The sequence below is a fragment of the Lichenostomus cassidix genome, chromosome 10 (assembly GCF_008360975.1).
Source record: "Lichenostomus cassidix isolate B80296 chromosome 10, HeHo_3.0, whole genome shotgun sequence".
NCBI lineage: Eukaryota > Metazoa > Chordata > Aves > Passeriformes > Meliphagidae > Lichenostomus > Lichenostomus cassidix.
This window is the reverse complement of record NC_139491.1, coordinates 13860835-13885095: the sequence shown is the minus strand read 5'-3', so window position 1 is coordinate 13885095 and position 24261 is coordinate 13860835. Positions and strand designations below refer to the sequence as shown.

General features: G+C 40.0%; 1 protein-coding gene across 7 annotated transcripts; it reads left to right on the top strand.

Moving 5' to 3' along the window:
- Positions 1-262: 262 nt before the first annotated feature.
- SLTM (SAFB like transcription modulator) lies at positions 263-23936 on the top strand. Of its 7 annotated transcripts, none has more exons than XM_085070749.1 (21): positions 263-496; positions 1151-1238; positions 7921-7994; positions 8287-8472; positions 8914-8961; positions 10001-10028; positions 11432-11846; positions 12407-12456; positions 14653-14771; positions 16344-16493; positions 16588-16697; positions 16785-16945; positions 17263-17354; positions 17578-17741; positions 18830-19004; positions 19592-19716; positions 20144-20314; positions 21183-21497; positions 21915-22062; positions 22771-22928; positions 23283-23936. In XM_085070749.1, exons 1-21 carry the CDS (start codon positions 305-307, stop codon positions 23389-23391), a joined length of 3078 nt encoding a protein of 1025 aa, XP_084926875.1. In that variant the 5' UTR covers positions 263-304; the 3' UTR covers positions 23392-23936. The 7 variants fall into 7 exon arrangements, with proteins under 7 accessions (XP_084926875.1, XP_084926876.1, XP_084926872.1 ...); XM_085070750.1 differs by having other exon boundaries at positions 11378-11846; positions 16785-16864; XM_085070746.1 differs by having other exon boundaries at positions 11378-11846.
- Positions 23937-24261: the final 325 nt, after the last annotated feature.

Genomic DNA, 24261 nt, shown 5'->3' with positions numbered 1-24261 from the left:
GGCTGTCCCGCACTCGGGCACTGTCGGTCACGGCACGGCCGCTCCCCTCAGGCGGGGCGGGCTGTCCCGCACTGTCGGTCACGGCACGGCCGCTCCCCTCACGCGGGGCGGGCTGTCCCGCACTCCGGCAGGGTCGGTCACGGCACTAGCCGCTCCCCTCACGCGGGGCGGGCTCCGGCCGGGGCGGGCACTCCGGGCCAGGTGCGGCGCTCCGCGCCTGCGCAGAGCCGCGCGCCGGCCGCGCTCCATCCGGGCACCGCGCTCATTGTGCGCGCGGCCGCCGCGCTCGCCCGCCCGCTCTAAAATGGCCGCCGCCGCCTCCGCTCCCGCCGCCGCCGCCGCGGGGGCTGCAGCGGCACCCTCCGCGCCCGCGGCGCCGCCCACCGAGAGCAAGAGGATCAGCGACCTGCGCGTCATCGACCTCAAGTCGGAGCTGAAGCGGCGCAACCTGGACATCACCGGCGTGAAGACGGTGCTCATCGCCCGGCTCAAGCAGGTGAGCGGCGGGCGCAGGCCCGGCCCGGCCCGCCCCGCCGGCCGCTGCTGCCTGCCGGCTCCGGGGGCGGGGCGCCGGCGGCCCCGCCGCTGTCCCGGTGTGGGGGGCGGGACCTGTCCCCGCCGTGCCGCCGGTGCTGAGCGAGGGTCCGCCCCGCCGAGCCCCGGCGCCGTGTGCCGCTCCGCTCCGGGCCGGGCTGGGCGCGGTGTCCCGCCGGCCGAGCTCCCCGCCCAGCTGGCGCTGCTCGCCCCGCGGCCTTGCGGCCCGCCCCGGGCGGCGGAGCGCGGCGGAGGAGCCCCGGGGCAGGTTGTTGCTGAGGGGTGTGTGTGCTTCCCGCTGTCCTGTTTTTGAGCTGCCCTTAATGCCATTATGGATGTCGTTGTGGCCTTCTAGTGTTACATTTCCAAAGAGAAACGTGCGGGTCCTTGATAAGCCGTACTTCCAAAGTGTCATTTTAACAGCTGAAACTCTCAACCATTATCGTTAGTGTTCCCTTGCTCTCCTCCAGCTTTAAGTGAAAGATTTAACCAAAGTGTTTTACAAAATACTTTTGACATGCTGAAAGAATTTTTTGGCTTAGGGACTTCTGCCGAAGTCAAACTGTCCAGCTTTCCACTGAAAGCCGTTAAAATTGATTTGTTTTGTCTCATTTAGGCTATTGAAGAGGAAGGAGGTGATCCAGATAATATTGAAATAAGTGTTTCAGCTGACACACCCACCAAGAAACCAACTAAAGGCAAAGGTTAGGATCTGTTGATATACTTTATATTCTTACACTGTTTTTTTTTTTTTGCATGTATCACCTTAAAGAAGGACTGTGGGACTGTGGTCTGTAGTTTGGGTAGAGTTGTGACTTTACTATTTATGACTTGTGTCATGTAAGAGATCCTTTGCCTTGCACATCTGTTTTCAGTCACTCTATATAGACAATGTATGGGGGTGCTGGAGCAATATGTATAGAGATATAGGTAGATGAGGAATGACTGGGTTAAGAGATGTGTGTTAGGAGGTCGTGGCTGTACTGCCCTCTGCTCCTGGAGAGCTGTGCTGGGTGTGCTGAGGTGCTGTAGATGAGCCATGAGGGCTTTGGAGTGTGCTGTGGCCAGAGATCCTGGCTGTGAGGTGGCAGAGGTGCAGGGCAGGAGCTGCTGAGGGGCTCTGTGGGGTGTCTGGTGTGTCCAGAAGGGTCTGTGTGACACAGAGGCTCTGCAGCCATGAGCAGCTGCTGGCCCCAGGCTGGTGACCAGGGCACAGCAATCTGTGCTAGAGGGTCACTGCTTGAAGAGAACTGCCTTGTGTGGGTGTATTAGCTTGTTGTCTACTGAAGACAGGATTTATAAACGTGAATTTCCTGAATGGGCGCTGAAGCCTCACAGTGGAATGTCTAATTAATAGAGATTTTAGTTTTTCTCTTGTAAGAGATTTAATATTTAGATTTTGTGTCGATCTGTTTGGCAGTGGGGTTGTTTGGTTTTTTTGGGTTTATTTTTCTTTTTTAGATTTTTCAGCTCTTGTTTTCATCTGCCTGAGAATTTAAATATTGTTTTGTGAGTTTGAAGTCTGAGGATTTTTGTTTGGGTTTGGGTTTTCAGTTGTTTTGAGAGCATCCATGATCTATTAGTCCTGGGAAAGGACATGTTTACTTTATGCACAGCATTCTTCACTGAACATACATATTAAGAATGTTCACATGTGTGCTACAGAGGCCTGTTTTGGACATGAACAGTCTTGCCACTGTCACTTGTCATGGGCTGAGTTTTGTGGTGAAAGTGATTTTTCAGTCTTTTGTCTGGTGCTGTGAATGGTGAAATTAGTAAGAAAATCTGTCTGTTTAGAAAGTTGGAATAACTTCTCTGTAGTTTTCACACATTAGAGAAGTGAAAGGAAATAAACTCTCAGATGTGGTTTCATTTTTTTTATGATGTTGCTTTATTCCCTGCTTTAGAAAGGTAAAATGATTAAGATAACTCCATGGAAGCTAAATAAGGAAATTCTTCCATGATTTTTCATGTAGAGATCTAAATGGCTCTATGTTCTGCTGTGACAAACACTTCTCTTATCTGCTGCTTTTTATCCTCCTAGTCTCCAAACTAATATCATGATGTGCATAATGTTCTTGAACTGGCTTCTTGGTTAGACTGTTTTGCTTCTGCAAAGATGGTTTGCCAAGCAGTGCTGCTGCTGCCTGAGGCAGAACTTCAGTAACTCTTCCCTGCCACCTCTCCTGTGCATCAAATCTAATGCATACATATGACATGTGCATTCTTGGTAAACCTCAAAGGAAAACACAGCGTTTGTGAAGTTCTTATCAGCTCACTTTGCAAACTCAGGAGCTTTTCCTCATTACTTTTTAGATTACAGAAGTCTCATGAGCAAATATTGTGCCAAAAGTATGAGAAGTTCATGGTGTATTAATCTTCATGTGTGGAACATGAAAAAGTCACCGTTTAGTCTAGGGGGATTTTTTTTTAATCATATTGGTTTATTTCTAACTGTATGAAATAATATATTGTTTGATTTTTAACTATTCACTGTGAGATGGTTTTGCTCCTTACTGATTTTGCTGACAGATTGATCCAAGCCTTTTTAGTAATGCTTGTTTCCCTCCCACCCTACAACTTCAGACTAATATTGACGGGTCTTCAATTATTTTACAGCTGGACAGCAGTAAAATTGACAACATTACCAGTTTTGTAGTATTTTCCCCTGTGCTATTATTGCCATACAAAGGGAGGGTAGGAATATTCGATATTCATTTACAAAGAGCATAAATCTTCAGGAAAGGCCAGGGAGTGGAAGTAGTGGTTAAACCTTCTCACAGCAGCCAGAGGGGGAGGCCAATGGGAGGAAAGGAAAGGTTGTCCTTCCAGAAAGTCACAAAGTGTGTCAGGTGGCTGCAGGGTCTAGAGCTGAAAATCTTCTGTAACCAGTTTTACTGGGGCTATTAAGGTCTGTGGAAAAAGTGTGATGTCTGATTCCCTAGCACTGTCTATTGGAAAAACCTGATCTGGAATATTGATAGAGGCCAAATTAGAATGGGAATAGGGGTGTGTGTGGGGAGGGAGCAATAGATTTTTCTCTTTTGTTACTTTTTTGTATGTATGTTTACAGAAAGGGAGAAGAATAGGAACAAGACTAAGAGTGGGACTTTATTTCATACAAATGAAAAAATGCTTGCAGAAGGATTCTGTAATCCCTCAAGAATCCTTGAGCAATCCTGATGTAAAGTTAGTAGAAATTCAACACTTTTTCTGGATGCTACCTTAATTAAATAATTGGGATAACGAACTGCAGAGCAGCTAATCAGAAGAGTTATGCAGGTAAAATCAGTTGGTTTTGCCCATTAAAGTTTGAAAGGAGCAAATGCCAACTGCTCCTTTCTTAAGTGCCTCAGCTGTGCCTCCCCACCCTAGGATTTATTAGCTGTGGATTAGCAAATTTCTCCTTTTGTAAAAAGATGACAGTTTTTGTAAAAAGCTTATCTTTTCAAGCCTGACCATTCTGCTGCCTGTTCGGTATCTAGAGGAAGTTACCTTTCTGCTAGTATGAAATATTTTTCAAATGCTTCTGATACAAATCCTCCTTGGAAGGATCTGCAGTCAAAAATGTTGTTGAATATTGAAATATTATAACTTGGGTGATTGGAAGATACTTTCCTAAAGAGTTCGGGAATTGGCGTGGATGAAGAATTAGGCTGATCATTTTTAACCTTGGAGAATTAATGTGAGCAGGGATGTTTATTTGCTGCTCTACAAGTTTCTGAGGCCAGTTAGATACCTGTTAGTTTGTGTCTTTAGTACAATTCTAGTTTGGAACTGAATTTCCAATTTGACAGTTCTGTTTCTTGGATCAAAGGCTAACAACTGGCAATGGCTGCCTTATACTACTGCCCAAATAATTTTGACTTCTTTATTAAAACCGGTTTAGTTACTTAAAAATAAGAACAGAATAAACTAAGTTGTACAGTTGGTCTTCACAGACCTTTCTTACTAAGAACTGTATCCTGCAGACACAGTAGAAGACTTAAATATTCTTGTTCCCCATGATACCATTTGCAAATACAGAAATAGAACAGGATCATTTACTTTTGTTAATATTCTGGCAAATGATACTGTTCAAATTGCATCAGACTCCTTAATGCAATAAAGAGTTTATTCCATTATAAAGATTTATCTGCTTTTTGCCTCCTGTCCCATGTTTTTGATCAATCTTTAGCATCAGGTGTGACAGAACCCTGTTGGGAGTTTCAGCAGGAATACCAGAAGAAGTACAAACACTAATTCTTCCCAAATTTTCTGATGAGTATGTTACTCTGCTGCTGCCTGAGATGCAAATGTCAGTTCAAGAGTTGTCCAGAATACAGTCTTCTATAATTCTGTAAACACTCAGGTAGCCTGAATTTCTCATATGGAGGACCAGGTAGAATAAGCTTATGCTACTGTAAGGCTTGTATATTAATTGAAAGCTAAACCTGCATAATGTAACACAGACATTTTAAAGATGTTCTAATTCTTCTGCTTACTTATAAGGAGAATAATTGTTCTCTGTGTAAGAGTCTGTTGCAACTTTATGGTGTGTAGCAATTGCCGTTGCCAGAAAAGGGATTGAGCATGGCTTGTAAAGGAGTGCCATCATTCCAAGGTAAATGAGTGTTTGTGTTGTTAGGTACCCAGATCTGTGGTGAACGCTGCATACACACTGACATTTTCAACAGCCACTGCTTGGATAAATCTGTACAGAAACTTTATCAGGTGTTGAGAACTTGTGTGACTCCAGACCAGCTATACCTGTTGTCTGTAGAAAGTCCTGCTGTTCTGGCTCTGTTTGTTAACTTACCCTTCAATCAGGTCAGCACTGGTCTTAAATAAGTTCGGAGAAACAGTCATTTTCTGCAAGGTGTTTGTTGCAATCTGATATTAGTTATGTGAATTTAAGAGCCAGGTGTGCCTTTCAGTATGCCACTGTGGATGAGTGTCAGTCAAACAAATGTTGAATTTTTGTGGATGCTGGCTTTTTGGCAAGTTGCTGTACCAACGTCTGAAAACTATTTGTATCAGAACCTTGAAGTGCCACCTCTGAGCAATGTAACTCTAACCAGGGCAAAGTAACCTGAAACACAGAACTTGAGAGCGAGATCAAACTTACACCACTTTCTGGCTTGAAGCTGAAAAGTGAAGGTCATTGTTCAGGTCTTGTTATGCCTTGGAATACTTCTGGTACTCAAGAGTAAACGGGACTTGCTACAAAGACAGTAGACATAGTAAAGAAGGGCCAGTGAAATAATTATTTACTCTAGTAGCAAATTAAAGATACAAATAGCTTCATTACTGATTGCTGTAACTTCCTCTTGATGAGAATCAGTCAATAAAATACAGTTCTCTAGCTGCGATTGCATAATGATGGGGCTAACTTGCAAGCAGCTTTGTCATTGGATTGGTTTTCTATTCCCTGTAAAGTCTTGGTTCTAGTTCACCTGCCGTATTTCCTCAGGCAAAATGAATGATTTAAATAGCTTTCATGATAGTCTACACTAGGTAGTTGCTAAATGTGTTGAGCATCTGCTCTGTGTGCTTGCCTGTCTCTGTATGCTTAGCTGGATATGGGATGCGGGAAAGACTTGGTCATTCAGGTTTAGCAAATGAAATGTAGTGTGAGAGGGTGAAATAGAAAGCAGTTGAATGTAGAAATCCTTGCTGTATCTCACTGCTTTTTGTTAATTGTTGAAGATAGCTTGAATGTGTAGATTCTATTAAATACAAATGCAAAAAAGCTAACACAAAATATGAGTATGTCTTGGTTTCAGGCATCAGCTGTGATGCACATCAGAAACTGTCCTCTTCCTGAGAAGAGCTGGCTTCCTTTAGTATACCTGTGCAGCTGGCTTTTTGCACCAAAATCCCACAAATCTATTGTATTACAATTATAGAACAGGACTTTTTGAGGGTTTTGGGGTTTTTTTGCTTGTTTGAAGCGAAGTAAAATCAGTGGCACTGACTTTAGATCTGAAAGTTTAAATCTCCTGTTTTGCAGTCACAGAAATAGCTTCTGCCATGTGCCTTTCCCTGGAGATCAGTGTACGCCTGTACTGAAAACAACACTGCTTTTTCTAGGAGTATGGTCAGAGTGCTGCCTTTCAGGGAAATAAGTAAAACCAACTGGAATCCAAGCAAAATTAAAACAATAGTGTCTCTTTTTGCTCTGTAGTTGAGTACTTTCGAGCTTTGAAATGCAATTTAAGAACTGTATATTAAAGACCACGGAAATTAGCGGCTGAAAAAATTGAGTATTTCAGCTAGCAGAGGTATTTCAGTCCATACTGTGTCGAACTTTGGCTTATGTTTTTCTTTTACATTCCTTTGGAATAACTATAGAATTGGTTTAGCCATTCATTAGAGGATGAAGGGATGAGGGAAGATGCGATGCCAAAAAATGAAGCATTAAGTGCTAATTATGACTGCCATCTCATTTGCATTTGAATTGACACTGAGTTTCAGTAGAAGATACAGTAAAGCCACTTCTTAACAGAACTGCTTTTGTACCTTGTGCTACTGAAAACTGTTGCACAGGCTAATCTTTGATAGACTGAATCAAAGAGACAGAATGTTCTTCAAAGGGTGTGTTTGTGTGGAGATGTTTCTATCTAGTGTTCTTAGGTCTTGTTTTTCAGAAGAGTAAGGAAATGCAGTGGGTTCCAAGGGGAGCTGTGTCTAGTCATCTCCACAGAGACATCTCTAGTAGAGAAAATGTGCCTGTGCTGGAAGAACAGAATTCCTCAATGGAACAAGCCCTTAATAGAGTAAACCATATGTAGAAAGCAGAAGTGCTTCACCTGGTCAATTCTTCTGCCTCACTTCCTCCTCTAGTGATGAAAAGCACTGAAAAAGGTGGCATGGAGAGGCTTGTAATTGCTATGCTTGTGGATATTCAAAGATGCAGCTAAATAAAGCCTTGAGGCATTCCATCATCCTTGGAACTTAACTGTAATTTTCAGCAGGAGTTTGGGTGGACTAGATGACCTTTAGATGTTCATTCTAACCTAAATTCTCAGTGATGTTAGTTATCCTAGAAAGACATTTCCAAAGTCATAATGTCTAGTTAACTTCAGTAATTTTAGAAATGTTTAGTTTCTAGTTCAGTGTTCTCCTGAATTCCATTATCACTCAAAATAGAAGGATTGGTATTAAAATCACTAACTTAGATGTAACCACTTGTTTATTCAACAGCATTGATTGTTCATTCTCACTCAGATGATATTTTATCTCCTTATCTTAAAAATGACTCAGTTTTTGGAGGGTTATCTTATAGTGAACAATCCAGCTAAACTAGAACATGTAGAGAATAGTACAGTAAGGTCAAACACATAATCAGTATTGAAATTGTGCTCTACAAAGCATGTTTACTCACAGCATATCTGATCATTTCAGGTAAAAAGCAGGAAGCTGACGAATTGACTGGTGATGCTTCAGTTGAAGAGGATTCCTTTGTCAAGGTAATAAAAGTATGTAAAAACTTTTACCATTTTGTATTTAAGGTCAATGTTTAACTTGAATTAATGGAAAAGCTTCCATTCTCTTTGTGGTAATTTATGTGGAAATGTGGAACATTGTTTTTACTGTATTCACAGTGTAATGCCTAAGGGTGTGAAGCTGGGGGATTTTTAAGACGTGCTGTGAATTTTATTATGCATGTGAGACACTGATCCAGCAGTGGAACACTGATTCTAGCAGTGAGTTTTCCTGAATAAAGCCAGTACTTTTAGTTATACCAAGTATTTGTGTTCACACCAAAAGGAAAGTGAATTGGAGACTCAAGATGCAAGTGATCAAGATGGAAATGATGAATTGAAGGACTTCAAAGAATCTGTTGAAGATGAGAACTTGAATTCTAAAGAACTTTCATCTGCAGAAAAGAAAAGATACCATGACCTGGAGCCAGCGGAGACAACAGAAGATGTGGAAAAGGATTCTGAAAGTCAGGTACTTTGCTATATTTTACATGAATTTTTATCAGCAAAATGGACATTTTTCTTAGTGTTTGTTACTAGGAAGTCAGAACTAGTTTTTCAGTTTGTCTTGTTTATCTCTAAAAGATAGGGTTTTTCTTTTTACTCTAAAAAGTACTTTTTTCCATTTACCTTGATTTGTATTTGTATAGTTCTGAAATAAATGTGGTGCTGAGTGATAAAATTCTACCAGAGTCCATACAGTTAGTTCCTAAGTGGTCCTTTTACCTTGTACTAGTAGTGACATGTCTTCCAGTTCAGTGTTCAGATTATTTACATCAGGAGAACTGCTCATTGATGTTCACATTAAGTGTGTGTCCACTTAAATGTTTTCTGAGTTAATTGAATCTCTTCACTCTCCAAATGTTTGCGTGTCTTATAGTTTGTTTATCAAGTCCCTTTTCTATTTTTAAAGGAAAATGAAGGTCCAGACATAGAAGATTACCCTTTTCCAGCTGTCCATGTGAGTTCTAAATTTGTTCTCTTAAGCTGATTTTCATGTCTGTTTAGTGGGAAAAGATCACTTTAGACTGGTTTTTCTGTTCCAGCATGCATGTTAGAATCAGATGATGTAAGACAATACAGGTAAACACTATGGGAAGCTTTCATTCAAATACATAGTAATGCAGATAATTGTGATACCAAGCAAGTTGACCTATTTAAATACATAATTCCTGTCTACAATTTGGGAGTGTCCAGTGCATAGACTTCAAGAAGACTATGTTTCACACTCTCTTAAAAACATATCAGAGGGCTATGCCAGATGCTGTTGTAGTATATACAGCCTATGTATATACTACATGTACAGTATGTACACGAGTTTAGAACTTCTGTTTAATGTAGAAGTTTGCCCTTAGAAAATGTGGGGACCATGGAACTGGGCATGGTTGTTTGGACTTGGTTTTTGGCATTAATACTAATATCTGACATCTCTAAGTTCAGAAATTCATTCTGAGTTACGTGGAACTGATGTCTGAAGTGACATCTCATACTCATGAGAGCATCTCATACCTTGAGCATCTCTTGCTCAGTGAAATTAACGAGAAATAAGTAAATACCTATTAAAATCACAGTTTCATTTTAAAGTACTGACTGGAGAGAGGCTACCTAGTTTCTGACTTCTCTCTTGAGCTTTTAAAGCTAATGAGGGACAGCTTGCATTCTCTGAAACTAGTAATCAGCATTGTGACATCCATTCTGAAGGCTTTAGCAAGACATTAATAGTTTTGAAATGTCCCATTAAGACAATATCTGCATGTCCCAAACAACTGCAGACTGCAAGTGTTGCGGATAAATGCCAAGTTGTTCCATAAAAAAGTTTCATAAAATTTTTCAGTGACTTGATAAGGGAGAGGCACAGGTTTGATTCCTGGATAATCATTGGAAGCAGTTTTCATTTCAGTATTTGCCTTCATACAATAGAAAGTCTATGAAAAATATGAACAGTTCTACTGAAAGTTTCAAAATAGGAGACATTTATTGTTGACTTCCTTTTCTTGCAGGATGGTGAAGATGAAGAAAATGAGAAAGGTATGTCTAAAGTTTAATAGAGTTCAGAGGTCTTACTCTGGTAGAGCAGGCAACTTTCTCTTGTAACATTCAATCTCTACTAATACTAGGCTTATCTCCAGCACTAAGTATCAGTTGTCTCCTCATTGCAGTGATTCCAGGTGCTGAGCTCAGTCAGTTTATTTCACTCCTAAGAGTTACTTTACTCTTAAGAGTTGATTACAATACTTATCAGTTACTGTGGTGGATGTATTACCATTGTAATACTATGATTCTTAATAAAACCCATAGTATTCAAGGACTCTGATTTTAATATACGGTAAGTCTTGATGCCAAAGCTTCCAACTTGCACTGCAGTAACTGATGTTTAGTTGAGTGAAATGCTACACTCTCACACTGAAGTTGAGCACCCCACAAATGTATGGACCATCATATGCTTGGCTTACTGTCACTTAGAAATACCAATTGTACATAGGATGGTAAAACAAGTGTTTGAAAACCTGTGGAATGGCTGCCATTTTTTAAGCTGTGCTCATTAGTGAAATTATAGAAGGAATGTAATGCATTTGGGCAAACAGACTTCCTGGACAGAAGTCTTAAGGATTCTACATTTTGTGGACTCGAAAGGACATGGAACACCATCACTTTACACAAGATGGAATAAACACATTAGTGAAGCTACAGGATAAAACTACAGACTCCATATTTACGAGGGACCCTATGGCCGAAGTGTCTCATCTACACAAACCGAAGAATACGGTTGGACATGCCTCTGTGGGACTGAGATGGAAAATCTTTCCAGTGGATGAAGATTGAGGACGGTTTGTCTACGAACTCTGGATTAAGGCTCACCCATCCATGTTCTGCAGCAGCCTCGTACAGCTCACTTGACTGCCAAGCAACTGCTTGGGAAGGAAAGGAACAGAGAACGCCGACGTGGAAGACTGGCTGAAATTCTCCAAGACTGTAATTCTTTCGGATTTGGGAAGGTTAGAAGTTCTGGAGCCAGGAAGATTCAAAGACAGATTAAATCAAACTGTGAACATCCAAAGCAACTATTTTCTTCTGGAACGCTAAATCCTAAACTGGAAAATGGATACTTCTTATGAAGAACGGGTATCTCCAGGATGGAACCATATTCTCCCTCCTAATGTTTTGGTATTTGTCTCTAGAAAATGTGTTTTGCCATGAAGAATAAGTGATCCTGGGTAAAGGATTTATATTTGTGTTAATACACCTTGTGTTTTTTTCTAACCTTCCATCAGTGCTAATAACTGGCTTTGTATTTTCTAGGTCCTATTCTAGCTTATGCATATGAAATTGTTTAAACTTCTTGTTTTGCCATATTTATTCCTGTTAAATCCTCTTAGATAAAGCAGGTTCTGGTGATGGTACACAAGAAGTATCTAAACCTCTTCCTTCAGAAGAAAGCCTAGCTGAGGCTGATCACACGGCTCACGAAGAGATGGAAGCTAACACCTCTGTGAAAGAAGCTGAGGATGATAACATATCGGTTACAATCCAGGCCGAAGATGCCATCACTCTGGATTTTGATGGTGATGACCTCCTAGAAACAGGTAAAAATGTGAAAATTACAGATTCTGAAGCAAGTAAGCCAAAGGATGTGCAGGATACCATTTCACAGAGCCTGGAGAAGGAAAGCAAGGACTATGAGATGACTGAGAACCATAAAGATGGTAAGAAGGAAGACTGCGTGAAGGGTGATCCCGTCAAGAAGGAAGCCAGAGAAGGTTCAAAGAAAGCAGAATCTGGAGACAAAGAAAAGGATACTTTGAAGAAAGGTCCCTCGTCTACTGGGGCCTCTGGTCAAGCAAAGAGGTTTGTTTTTCTATGTCAGTTCTTTACGATACTGAGTACCAGCATTCAATAAGATCACTCTACATTAAGGGGGTAGCAGCAAGAATCTTATAATTAGTATCCTATGCTCCTGCCTATAGGTTTTTTGACCGCCATAAGTTACTTTTTAAAATTCAAGATCTTCGTATAGACACTATGTCCTACTGATTGCATTGTCGAATTGTCAGCATTTATTTATTTTTTTCCAATTGACGATTTTTTTAAATGTCCTTGTGATGATGGTAATGAACAGCTATCAGTTCTAAGAACACAAAATGAAGTCAAGTCCCCGTCCTGAAATCTGGAGAAGATTGCCATATATCCACTGAATAGAGTTGTCAGAAAATCTAGATCTTCAGGCATCTTGGGGAAAATCAGTGCAAGAATCCATAAGGGAATCATTTGTTCAAATATACAGTCTGGCCCTTTTTCATTTTTATTTTTGGAAATGTTAACTTGTCTGTTAGTGTTAGTAGTATAAAATGCAACTCCAAATTCTGCAGTTTCAACTTTCTTCTGATTTTTTTAATTTGCTTCTCTAGCTCTACTAAGGAATCTAAAGAAAGCAAGACAACATCAAAGGATGATAAAGGTAACTATTACAAATTAGGGTATTACAAATTAGTATTGTCTTGAACTAAACACTTCCCTGATTAAGAAGTTGGTTGCCACCCGATAAAATGGCTTATATGACGGAACTTAGCCATCTATAGTAAATTATGCTGTAGGTACAGTAGTCATCTGCTATATGTATGTGTCCATATATTTTGTTTCACCTTATGCCAGGTTCATCATAAGATCGAAAATACTTACTCTAAAGACTTGATGAAAATATATTCTCCTGTTTCAAAATATTTTTGGGAGCAAATTTCACTTAACATTTCCCAAGTCTTTGTTTTGATGAGAAGCTATAATTTTCAGATAAGCCTGCTGTAACTTAGTCACAGCAGAACAATTGCAACTACTTAAACATAGTGCCAATGAAATTTTTTGTCTTGTATGTAATTCCAGCTCATTTTTAAATAAACTGAACTCTCAACCAAGTATAACAGCTAAGATGCCAGCTTGCAAAATTGCACTTGTGGCTGTTTAATGTATTAAATTTGAACCTATTTGTCTGCCTTGGAGTTTCCATTTGTTTCCATAAAACCCTGTCTTACAAATTCAGAATGGAGCTCAAGACCGTGTTATTTGCATCAGTTATACTGATGCTTCATGGTTGAACAAATGCATTTGTGTGAGCTCATGTGTCTCCTTATTTTACCTACTCCCTCTCAGCCAGAAACCTTTGTCACAGAATCTCTGGTGTAACACTAATAGATGAATGAAACTTCACCTGATAAATGAATTTGAGAGGAAATTTTTGTGGCAGACATAATTCGGTCTTCTGTAGATGTGTCTTTTCATGACAGTTACATGCTTACGTTGAAACTGAAAGCAGATTTGCTGTATCTTCATTTATGTAGCATGTGTGATAACTGTAATAGTAACTGTCCTAAGGCTTTCTTAATATACACAGCCAGAGCCAGGATAGTGGCTGTTTAATGATACTTATTGATGCTCTAAGTGTGTCACAGAACCATAGAGTGTTATGGGTTGGAAGGGACCTTAAAGGTCGTCTCGTTCCACCCCACTGCCGTGGGCAGGGACACCTTCCACTATCCCAGGCTGCTCCAAGCCCTGTCCAACCTGGCCTTGAACACTTGCAAGGATGGGGCAGCCACAGCTTCTCTGGGCAGCTTGTGCCAGAGCCTCAGCACCCTCACAGGGAGGAATTTCTTCCTTGTATATCTGATCTAGTATCAAGATAACCCTCGTACGACCATAACTGAGATTTGTTGTCTTTTGCTCTTAGTTAAATCTTGATGCATTGAAGAAAAAAAAAACTACTCTTTTTTTTCTCAAGGTGGTTAAATTACCTTCTAAAACTCTGCCTGTCACCAGATTTTCCAGCTGTTGACCAGATCCAGTTCTGGTCTTGCCTGTATGACTGGCTCCATTTTAACATATTCCAAAGCAGTTCATACATTTAGCAGCACACAACAACAAGCTGAACTACATAACTGAAGACTAAAAGATGTTGGGGATGAGATGACTTGAATCTCTGGAGTTCTTACTGCTTTGTTGTTGCAAAAATACCTAATGTACGGGGTGGGAGGAGTATTTAAGGCACATAATGTTTTTCCAGCTTCTATTTAGTATTTTCCTTAATATGTGGGAAATAATTTTGGTGGGTTGTATCCAGTTCTACATCCAGTAATATTTTTTAAGACTGCTCTGGATATGAAACAGGTGCTTCAAAAAGTTGTGAAAATCGACCACATGATTTTGGAGGGTGGGATTATCTAAGGCTCTTGTATTTACCTTTCTGCTGTCTCTGGTAACATGAGCAGTGTACTGACATCATGACAGAGAGCAAATACAGTGGGCAAAAAGCCATTTTCTTGGATGGAAACTCATGATAAGAGCCAGATGTTGAAGCTAAGTGTACATACCCAAATGAGGGGTAAAGCATGCCTTTAACAAAGATTTATATCATTTTTCTAGCTCTTTCCTTTGGGTACAAGTTAGCCAAACTGTTGGTCTCAATACGTGGTTAAATGAATGAACTCTTATATGTCATATATTTTTTTTTTTTTTCTATAGAAGTCTTTTCAAGAAAGGTAACCAGATAAACAGTTACTTAGAGGTAACAGGCTAAGTTTCTCTTTTCAGCAACAGTTTAGTTAAGTATTCATAGTACCTTTGTCTCCTTAATTTTTTGGCTGTTTTGTAAAACTTGTTTCAGGAAGCGCAAGCAGTGTTAGTGGTAGCAGTGGAAGTTCAACTAGAAACCTGTGGGTTAGCGGACTGTCTTCCAACACAAAAGCTGCTGACTTGAAAAATCTCTTTGGCAAATATGGAAAGGTATTTCATGGGGTGTGATATCATGTGTGTGGTGTGTGTCTATTCTCCCTCTGTGTGTGGTGTGTGTCTATTCTCCCTCATCTGTTCAGTTCCAGAAATTGAGTAATACTTGATTTAAATAAAGGTTCGAGAGGAAATGTCTGACCAGTGGAAGTTAAAACCCCATACTTGCAGGAGTAAGAGTGTGTGCTTAAAGGGAGAACCCTATATTCATTTTATAAGAAATTTTTCTGCCTGTTGAGGTAAGAAAAGCGTAAAAGAAATTTCACAAATCATGAATATTGTGGTCAGGACTGGCTTTTTAAATAATGATTGCTATGTTCCTTTGCAGCAACTGTATTTAACCCTGAGTGCAAGACAATGTACTAAGTGATTTAATTGTAATATAAGCAGTCTTTATAGAGCATCCTGCTTTGGTAGACTGTTTTTAAAATGTGTTCTGAAGGCTTATGAATGGGAAGAGTAGGCGAAAAGATGTGACATTTAATATATGATCCTTTAGAGACTCCTAATGACTTTATGATGTTTTTTTACAGGCTGCTTAAACTAAAAAATTCCTGATTTTGGTTAATTTAGACATACAAATTCCATAGAAAAATGTGGAAATTTTAAAAGCTAAGCAGTCTTCTAAACCCTGGGTTCTTGTTTTCCCAAAGGAGTTGCTGATAACGATGTGAATTTGTAGTGTTTGTGTAAGCCTGCGTGGGTAATGGCATTACTGTTTCTTGGGAACTAGTTAGAACCTGAGCAGTGTAAATATCAAGTATTGATTATTGCATATCTGATTCTTCTAATAAATTTAGTAGGTGATTTTATTTAATGCATTCACAAGTGTGGAAATCTGAGAGTATACTTCGTTGAAACTTCCAATTATTTGGCTGTTTTCACTGTAAAGCTGGTTGGTACTTATATTTACATAGCTTCCCAGTTTTAAAATTGATTGGGAAATACTTAATGACTGTACCATGAAGGCCTGCTAGAAAGATAAAATTACTGCCTTTAGAGCATGACTGTGGCAAAAAGATGACTCCAATGGCTATAGAAGTTCTAGCAAGGAGCAGGAACACAAATACCTTGTCAAGAAGCAGATGTCAGAGCTAAGTGCCGAGATGGCTTAACTGACACTCTTGCTAGATGACTTTGAAGAATTGGCTCCCTTATTAAGTTAATACATAATACTGCTTATACCTTCTTACCATTAATTGGCAGCTGCTGACTTCTATTGTGGGGGTTCATCTGTCAGAGATGAACCATCAAATTCAGATCAGTGTTGTTTCTGTGAATGAATTTTGACAGTAACTGCCAAGAGAAGCATTTAGATAATGGAGGTGACTGGTCAAAACAGAATGCAATCATTAATGTGCCTTGATATGCAAGTTGGGATAAAGTTCTCAAAGCTTGTGAGAACTTGGGAGTGCCAGTCAGTCTTTGTAGTTGGGGTGGGAGTTACATTGCTGTTGGGGTGAATTTGTTTTGTTTTCTTTTATACTAGGGTAAAAATATTATTGAAATACCATAGCTTCCTTAGGAGAAATGTCTCTCTCAGAAGCTAACCTTTTCCTGTTTGCACAGGTACTTGGTGCAAAGGTGGTTACAAATGCACGAAGCCCAGGGGCAAAATGCTACGGCATAGTGACAATGTCCTCTAGCACAGAAGTGGCCAGATGTATCGCACACCTGCACCGGACAGAGCTGCACGGACAGCAAATCTCTGTGGAGAAAGTAGGTTTCAGAACATGAAGACTTTTCCCAAAATAGACCATCTTTTGCAAGAATCTATATTAACCTGTTTGCTTTTGAAAAAAAAACCCAACAGGTAAAAGGTGATCCCTCCAAAAAAGAATTGAAGAAGGAAAGTGATGAGAAATCTAGTTCGGGTAGGAGCATAGGAGATAAGAAGACTGCATCAAGTGACAAAGCCAGCAAGTAAGAAATTTCACATCTTCTGAAATTGTGAAAATCCTCTAAGCTGAATTTTCCTCATTGGATTTATATGTTCTTTTTTCCAATAAGAACTCCATCAACCAAAAAAGAAGAAAAGAAATCAGAGAAATCTGAAAAAAAAGAAAGTAAAGAAGCCAAGAAAACAGAAGGTAAAGATGAGAAGAGTGATAATGGAACAAGTGGCCCTAATCAAGAATCCTCTAAAAAAACTGAAGAAAAGAAAAGAATAAGTATGCCATATAGCTGTATTTCCTCCTGTTGAATCTGTGTGTCTGACTTGTCTTGGGGGCATGTTCTTACTCTTACTGGAAACCAGACAATTAAACACCTGTTCTATTTAGACTCCAGTAACACATTTATTACTTTCATACTTCATACTAATACTTAATTACAGGCATGTGCTGGTATGCTTCTCCTATCAGTACCAGTTCACTGTAGAGATTTAGACATTTCACTAAGGAAAATTTGTAATAGGCAAACAGAGATAGTTGTGTGTGTGTTTTTAAACCTTCTTTTATTTTTTTTTTTTGTTTCCCCCCTTCACTAGGTGGTAAAAGCCCAGGTCAAGTTGTAGTTTTAGACCAAACAAAAGGAGACCAAGGCCACACTAGGACAGTTAGAAGGGGAAGGTTTGATAAAGTAAGTATCTATAGATTTGATGCCATCCTTACCTGATTTGATCCTACCTTGCAGTTGATATTTGCACTGCTGAGTCAATAAACTATCACAAACTGTTAAGCTTAGATAGAAGCTTTGTATGCTATGGGATTGCTAAGTCATTAATGATACTTGAACGTAGCATCCAGAAATCTCCCTAAATGAATGAGACTTCTGAAATAACCATTGTAATCTCTATCTATAGCCACAGATATTGAGGAACAAAGAGCGTATTATTCAAGATAAAGTGAAATTCAGGGAATACAGGGGTAGAAAGGATATCTTGCCTTTTGAAAAGATGAAGGAACAGAGATTGCGAGAACACATGGTTCGATTGGAAAGAATACGACGAGCTGTTGAACTGCGAAGGTAGTAATTCAACTTTTTGCTAAAGGCTATTTTATACATTAATTGATCAGATACTATATTTAGAAATCTAATCAGAATGCATTCTGTAAAGCCTTCTACCCAGATGTTAAAGTCTGGGACTCCACCTAACAGTATCTTCATATGAATTAACAAACTCCAACATTTTTGTGTAATCTTTTAATAGCTATATACGTACACACACAGCTTAGAGTTTGTTATAGTGGGGGGTGTATCTCATAAGTGTTACTGCATGCCAGCTTTCTTTTTGAAAAGGTGAGAAGCAGACTAGGAGACAGGGCCAAAAGCAGTGTTCGGTATTTATTTGTTTGTTTTTAAACAGAGAATGTTGTATATCTTAATCACAAATCAAGCATAGTACGATCTTGGCCCTTTAAATAGAAGGGCCAAATGGCTACAGTCTTCTGTTCTGCTGTTTTCATATGGCCAAAAGCTTGCAAAGAACAGTTAAATGAGCTGTGTTGTTAGCTGGGTTTCCCGAAACAAAGGGAAACAATTCCTAAACAAAGGAATTTCCAGCAAGCATAAAGCTTAAAGGAGAAAATGCCTTTTGTGCTTCCTCTAAGCTGTACTGTGGGAGGTGGAAATAAGAAAGCAAAATGAAGCTGTTCATGAGTTTACTAACCTGTGCACCTCAGAGTGGTCATGATGGTCTGTCTTACTTTTCGGACAGAAAAAAATAAGTAAATTTTGTGTTAATTTGAAGAGGACAAGAACTAAAATAGCATTTATTTTTTAGATCCAAATCATATCCTTGGCTATGGTGTTGTTACTGTGTGTCTGATTACAAATGAGATATCTGAATTAAGCATAAAATATGTCAAGAATGACGATTCTTGAAATAACTTTTCCTATCAGTCGTCTGCTAATGGTTCTGTAGATAGATAGGCTAAAACTGCTTTGGCTACTTGGGGCTAAAAGGAGTAGACTCCTGATGCAAGGACTTCTGTGAAGAGCTTACTCTGATATAGTTTTTTAATGTCTATGCCTAAAGTGATATTAGTTTTGGATGACAAAATTTTTTAGGTGAATTTCTACTACCTTTTTTTTTTCTTTTTTTTTTCCTTCAGGCGAAGAGAAATTGCTGAGCGAGAGCGGCGCGAGCGAGAACGGATACGAATAATGCACGAGCGAGAAGAGTGCCTGCAGAGGGAAAGGGAACGACTGGAGATTGAGAGGCAAAAGCTGGAGAGGGAGAGGATGGAAAGGGAGCGTTTGGAGAGAGAGCGCGTTCGGATTGAACAGGTGGGCAGAGCTGTGCTCTGGACTGTGCAGGAGCATTTTGGAGGATGGCCCAGTTTGCTCTTGCGGGGAATTTTGCTCTTCACTGATCCACCCGGCCCTTCCTCTTTCATAAAAACCAGCCAAACGTTACATAATCCACACTGTACAACAACAGGAATCTTTATCTTGTTTGTTTGCGAGTAATTTGATGTAAAATGCTTGCTACTGCAGCAGCTGTACATGTCAGCCTCTAAACATGAAGTACAATAGATCATTTTGCCTGTACTACTCTTCCAATTTTACTAGATTTTTCCTATAGATTGTTAGTGCAAACGTCAAGAAGTGTTTCTGGGCAATAAATACAGTAGTAATACAATAAATTACTTGGAGATATTTCTATGTAACAGCCAGTAGCATCTCCAGATTTTTATTCTGCTTTTTTAGAGACATATTCCCTGTGCTCTTTGATCTTAGATGCCACCCAAGGATGAATTTTATGAGATAACCTGTTGCAGAAAACTGTCAAGGGATAAGTCTGTATACTTGCTAACTGTTCTGGAGGTATCTCTAGTAAAGCCCTGTTGTGTTTGTGGTTCCTTTCATGGCAGGAACGTCGAAAAGAAGCAGAGCGAATTGCTCGGGAGAGGGAGGAACTGCGGCGGCAACAGCAGCAGCTCCGGTATGAGCAGGAAAAGAGGAATTCTTTGAAACGTCCAAGGGATGTAGATCACAGGTAATTCTCAAAATGGTTTTCTGCAGTGCATAATAAAAAGAAACAGCTAGAAGCCTTGTGTCAGTCTTGAAAACACATTTGTACCTGAAGGAGGTCTTCACAAAATAACTGGATTTCTGGTATTTGGTATTTGTTTGGTTTGACATTAGTTTATGACAAACATGAAACACTCCTCACCTGTAGGAGGGAGCTTTGAAATTAGAGACATATCCCATGGATTAATTCTTACTGTATGAAAAGAACACAATTCAGAGCATTTGCTGAGAAAAGCTGCTCTGCCTTAATGGTTGAAGCTTCTAGGTTCAGTGGTTTTCCAAAGGTCAAACACGCATCTTCTAAAATAGACAGTTGACTCAAAAATTTTCTGCATATTAGGCCTTGATTTGGCTACATGTGACTGATGAGGTTCCCTTTGTTTTGGTTAAAGGAGAGATGATCCTTACTGGAATGAGAGTAAGAAGATGGCTCTTGATACAGATGCACGTTTTGGTCATGGCTCAGATTACAGCCGCCAGCAGAACAGGTTCAATGACTTTGATCACAGAGAACGAGGTCGATACCCAGAAGGTTCTTCTGTCCCATCATCTTCTTTTGATAGGTAAGTTTAGATAATAGGGCAGGTATTTGCCTGCCAGCATCTCTATGGATTTCACTTTTAAACTGTCCAAAACTGAAAGTGGTGCCAAAGGCTTTTTGTAGTTCTGATGTAATAGAATTGCAGTACTGTCCTGACATTTTTTGTGTCTTCAGGACTGGCCACTTCTATCATGGAAACTAGTCTGCTTTTCTCTGAGAACTTCAAATTAGCTACCCGGTGGCCTTTTTTGTGAGACATTTCAAAAGGATTTTTGCAATTATTCCTTCCTCTTTCACATGTAGTCATAAGTTCAGTGGATTACCTGTCTGTGACTTGACTTGATAACTTGCCTCCTTAAGAAGCAAGGCTAAAATCAACTAATATAATGAGAGTTAAGAGCGTTCATCAGAATCCACAAACTGTGCAGTAAATGCTGGTTCCAGATGTAACTTCATGGTTCCATTAAACATTTCCAGTAACCATTTATAAAGCTAAGACCACATAATTGTAGCTTCTGGCTTCTGCTTTTAGGCTGCAGTGAACTAGAACTGTAAATACAGTTCTGACTTGAAATCTAGCATTCCCTCTGTTTCATACTGGGCAAAAAGGCAGTCCCATAATTGCTTAAATTACACTGACCAAAATGGGAACAAATAAACACATAAAGAAATGTTTAACTGGCTGTTACAACTCAAGCTTAAAATTACAATTGTAGAAATAAATACAATTTGGGGTGGGAAGGATCTTTGATTTCTATACCATGTATATAGTAACCTACAAGTAATACAAACATTAGTGTATTTTATATTCTCATGCATGTGCTTACATGTGTAGAGAAATGTGAAAATGGGAAACAAGCAAATGACTTTTTTCTACTTTAACAACTTAGGCGAGATCGTTTTGTAAATCAAGGTGAGGCAAAAAAGACTCGCCCAACAGCACGAAGAGAAGAGCCAGGCTTTGAGAGATATCCCAAGAGCTTCAGTGAGTCCAGAAGAAATGAACCACCCCAGCCAAGAAGTGAGCTCCGGGACACGGACAGACGGGAAGTGCGAGGAGACAGAGATGAAAGGAGAACAGTGATAATTCACGACAGACCTGAAATACCACACGGCCGACATCCTAGAGAAACTGGTTCCAACCCACCTAGGCAAACCAATTGGAAGAGTGAAGGAAGCATTAGCACAGACAAACGGGATGGCAGGTAAATTTGCTGACTAACTAGTGAAAGTACTGATTCTTGTAGAATGTATCCATTGTAGCAATTCCTCAAGAATTAATGTGTAAGGACAGAACAGACCCTCCCCTCCTGAAGAAGAGCATTGGGAGAAATATGTGGGTTATCAAATGCTAAATCTCATCTAGGAGCTGGATGCTGACTCCCAGCAGTCTGTTCTTAATTATGAGTAGCAACATAGAGTTAAGGAGGCTTTTGTGTAGAATGCAGATGTAAATGAGTAACACATGAACTTTAATTATTAAAGAGCCACATAATAGAGCTAAAAGAATGTTTCTAAGAAGTCAGCTGCAAGTTGCTAGGAACCACAGGAATCTTTGCTGTCTACATGTGCTATGATATGGTACCAATTCAAGTATACTGAAACCAAAATTTTGATGGAAGCAATTTTTACAGAGGCGAGAGGCCGGATCGGTCGGGAAGGGAAGTGTCCGGCCACGTGAGGGGAGCACCTCCCGGGAGCCGCAGCAGCGCCTCCGGCTACGGCAGGGAAGGAGAGCGGGGTGTGATGGGAGAGAGAGGTGGAGGACAAGTGAGTCACCTTCTTGTGTTTGTGTGCGTGAAGGAGAGGCTGGAAAATGCAGAGTCATGGTGGAAAAATGACCGTGGAGTCATCCAAGTGATTCACAAGCATTCTGACTATTTTCAACTTTGTTTTCTTTATGTTAAAGGTTCTTTTTTTATTAACCTAAGAAATTGCAGAAAAATTATCCTTTTCTTTTTGTCTGGCATCTTTGTAATAGATCAGAACAATACCTGAGAGAGTTGATGGTTAGGCTTTAGAGGATTTGTCATCTTTTCAGGGTCTTAACCTACACTGCCTGCTACTTTCAGTGCAGTTTGTGTTTGTAATTTGTAACGTGATACTGAAGAAGATCCTTCTGCAAGACTTGTCTTTAAAGACTACAGACTAAATCACCCCTTCTAGATCCTGAAGCATTTAAAAAGTATTAATATTCTTCTTCCTGAGTTTTATGCCAGTGATCATGCGATCAAGGCAGTATTGGGAGTCAAGTATGAGTTCATGGAACTTCACTCCCTGCATACCCACATACTTGTCATTGCAATTTCTGTTATGTAGAATAAACATGAGTAGGCAGCCTATGGACTTAAATCCTAAAAGGTGCTGCACTTATATTAATTCTATCAGCTGTAAGCTTACCTTTCTTGAAAAGCTTGTTTCCTGTAGCTAAAACAGCCCTTTCCTTCTGAGCATGACCACCTGTCACTTTCTCCCCAGCACTATAACGAGGACAGGCACGTTGTGGAGCGCCACAGTCGTGAAACTGGACCAAGGAAAGAGTGGCATGGACCTAGTTCTCAAGGAAGTGGCTACCATGACACAAGGAGAATGGGAGATGGCCGGGGAGGAGGGGGCATGATGGCTCCACATGCAAGGTACAGAAACTACTCCTTCCTCTCTGTTCCCTACTGAGCCCCTCCAAGCTCTGGTGTCCTTAGCAAGTCCAGTAGTGTCAGCGGCAGCAGTGTGACTCTCAGAGGCTGCTGCACAACACAGCCCATCCTGCCCTGCCAGCACAGGGCTCCCCTGGGCTATTTCTGCTGGCAGCGTTGCCCAGCAGCACAGCAGTGAGGGACTTCTTGAAAAGTCTCTTTTCCTGCATGTTTTCAAGTCTCTTTTGAGACTTACAGTTTAACAGTTGAGTGATAGGAGATGTAAGAATGTTACTACCTGTGCACCAGGAGTTTAGATATGTATCATAACATTTTTTTTAAAACTTTTGTTTCCAGTAACTCCTCACCCATTAATAGAGTTGTACAGATCACAGGCAATTCCATGCAGAGGGGAAGTGGCTCAGGATTTAAGCCATTTAAAGGTGGACCTCCACGAAGATTCTAAGATCTACAGCTGCTTGGTTTCAAGATAACTTATTGAAATCTCTTGTAAACTTTCTCTGATTAAGAACAGGAAATCTTGTCTGGAAATCCTGGTTAAATTTTTTTAATTTAACATGATTATTTTCCTCTCAATTTTGGAGGCATTTTAATAGTTACGTTGTAATTTTGGATAGTTTTTGTGTATCTTTGATAAGCATTTTCCCTGAGGCACTAGAGCTATGTAAAAAGGAATTGGAACCAAAATATTTGTTAATCCTGTATAAAAGAATAGTTTGCAGCTGTGTGCTAGTAGTTTGATTTGCCAACATTAGCTCTGTGGTGTCATGCTTTAAAGTTAGCTACTTCTCACAACATCCACAATAACCTCCATTTTGAAGGTTGTCCAGGCTATTATCTCTGCTTTCTGATTTGTAGAGAAATAAGATTTGTTCTTTCATTACTGGGTATTATGTAACCTATTTTTGCAGAAGGTACTGTTACATTGAGTGCATTTATGTGTATTCTTGCAAATGTATTCTTTTGAAATAAACCTTCCTATTCTGTATAGCTTCTAGTAAGTCTTTAAAGCAGTCTTTGGGGAAAGGCAGAATTAAACAGACATGTTGGTATAGCAAATCAAAACATGAGTGCCATTAGGTTCTAACTAAAACTTGTCTCCTTCACTGTTACTGAATTGAAACCTTAGAAGCACATTTGCTCACAGAAGAAAGATCAGAACCAAAAAATAGCAGAACACTCAAGGGAGGCCTAAAGAAATAATTTTATTTTGCTCTTTGTGTTTAGTAAAGCTCTGTGGAACTTTGGTACAGCTTGTTTTTCACACCAGACTACCACAAACTGCTTATAAGGTTTGGGGAATCCTGCAGCTGCT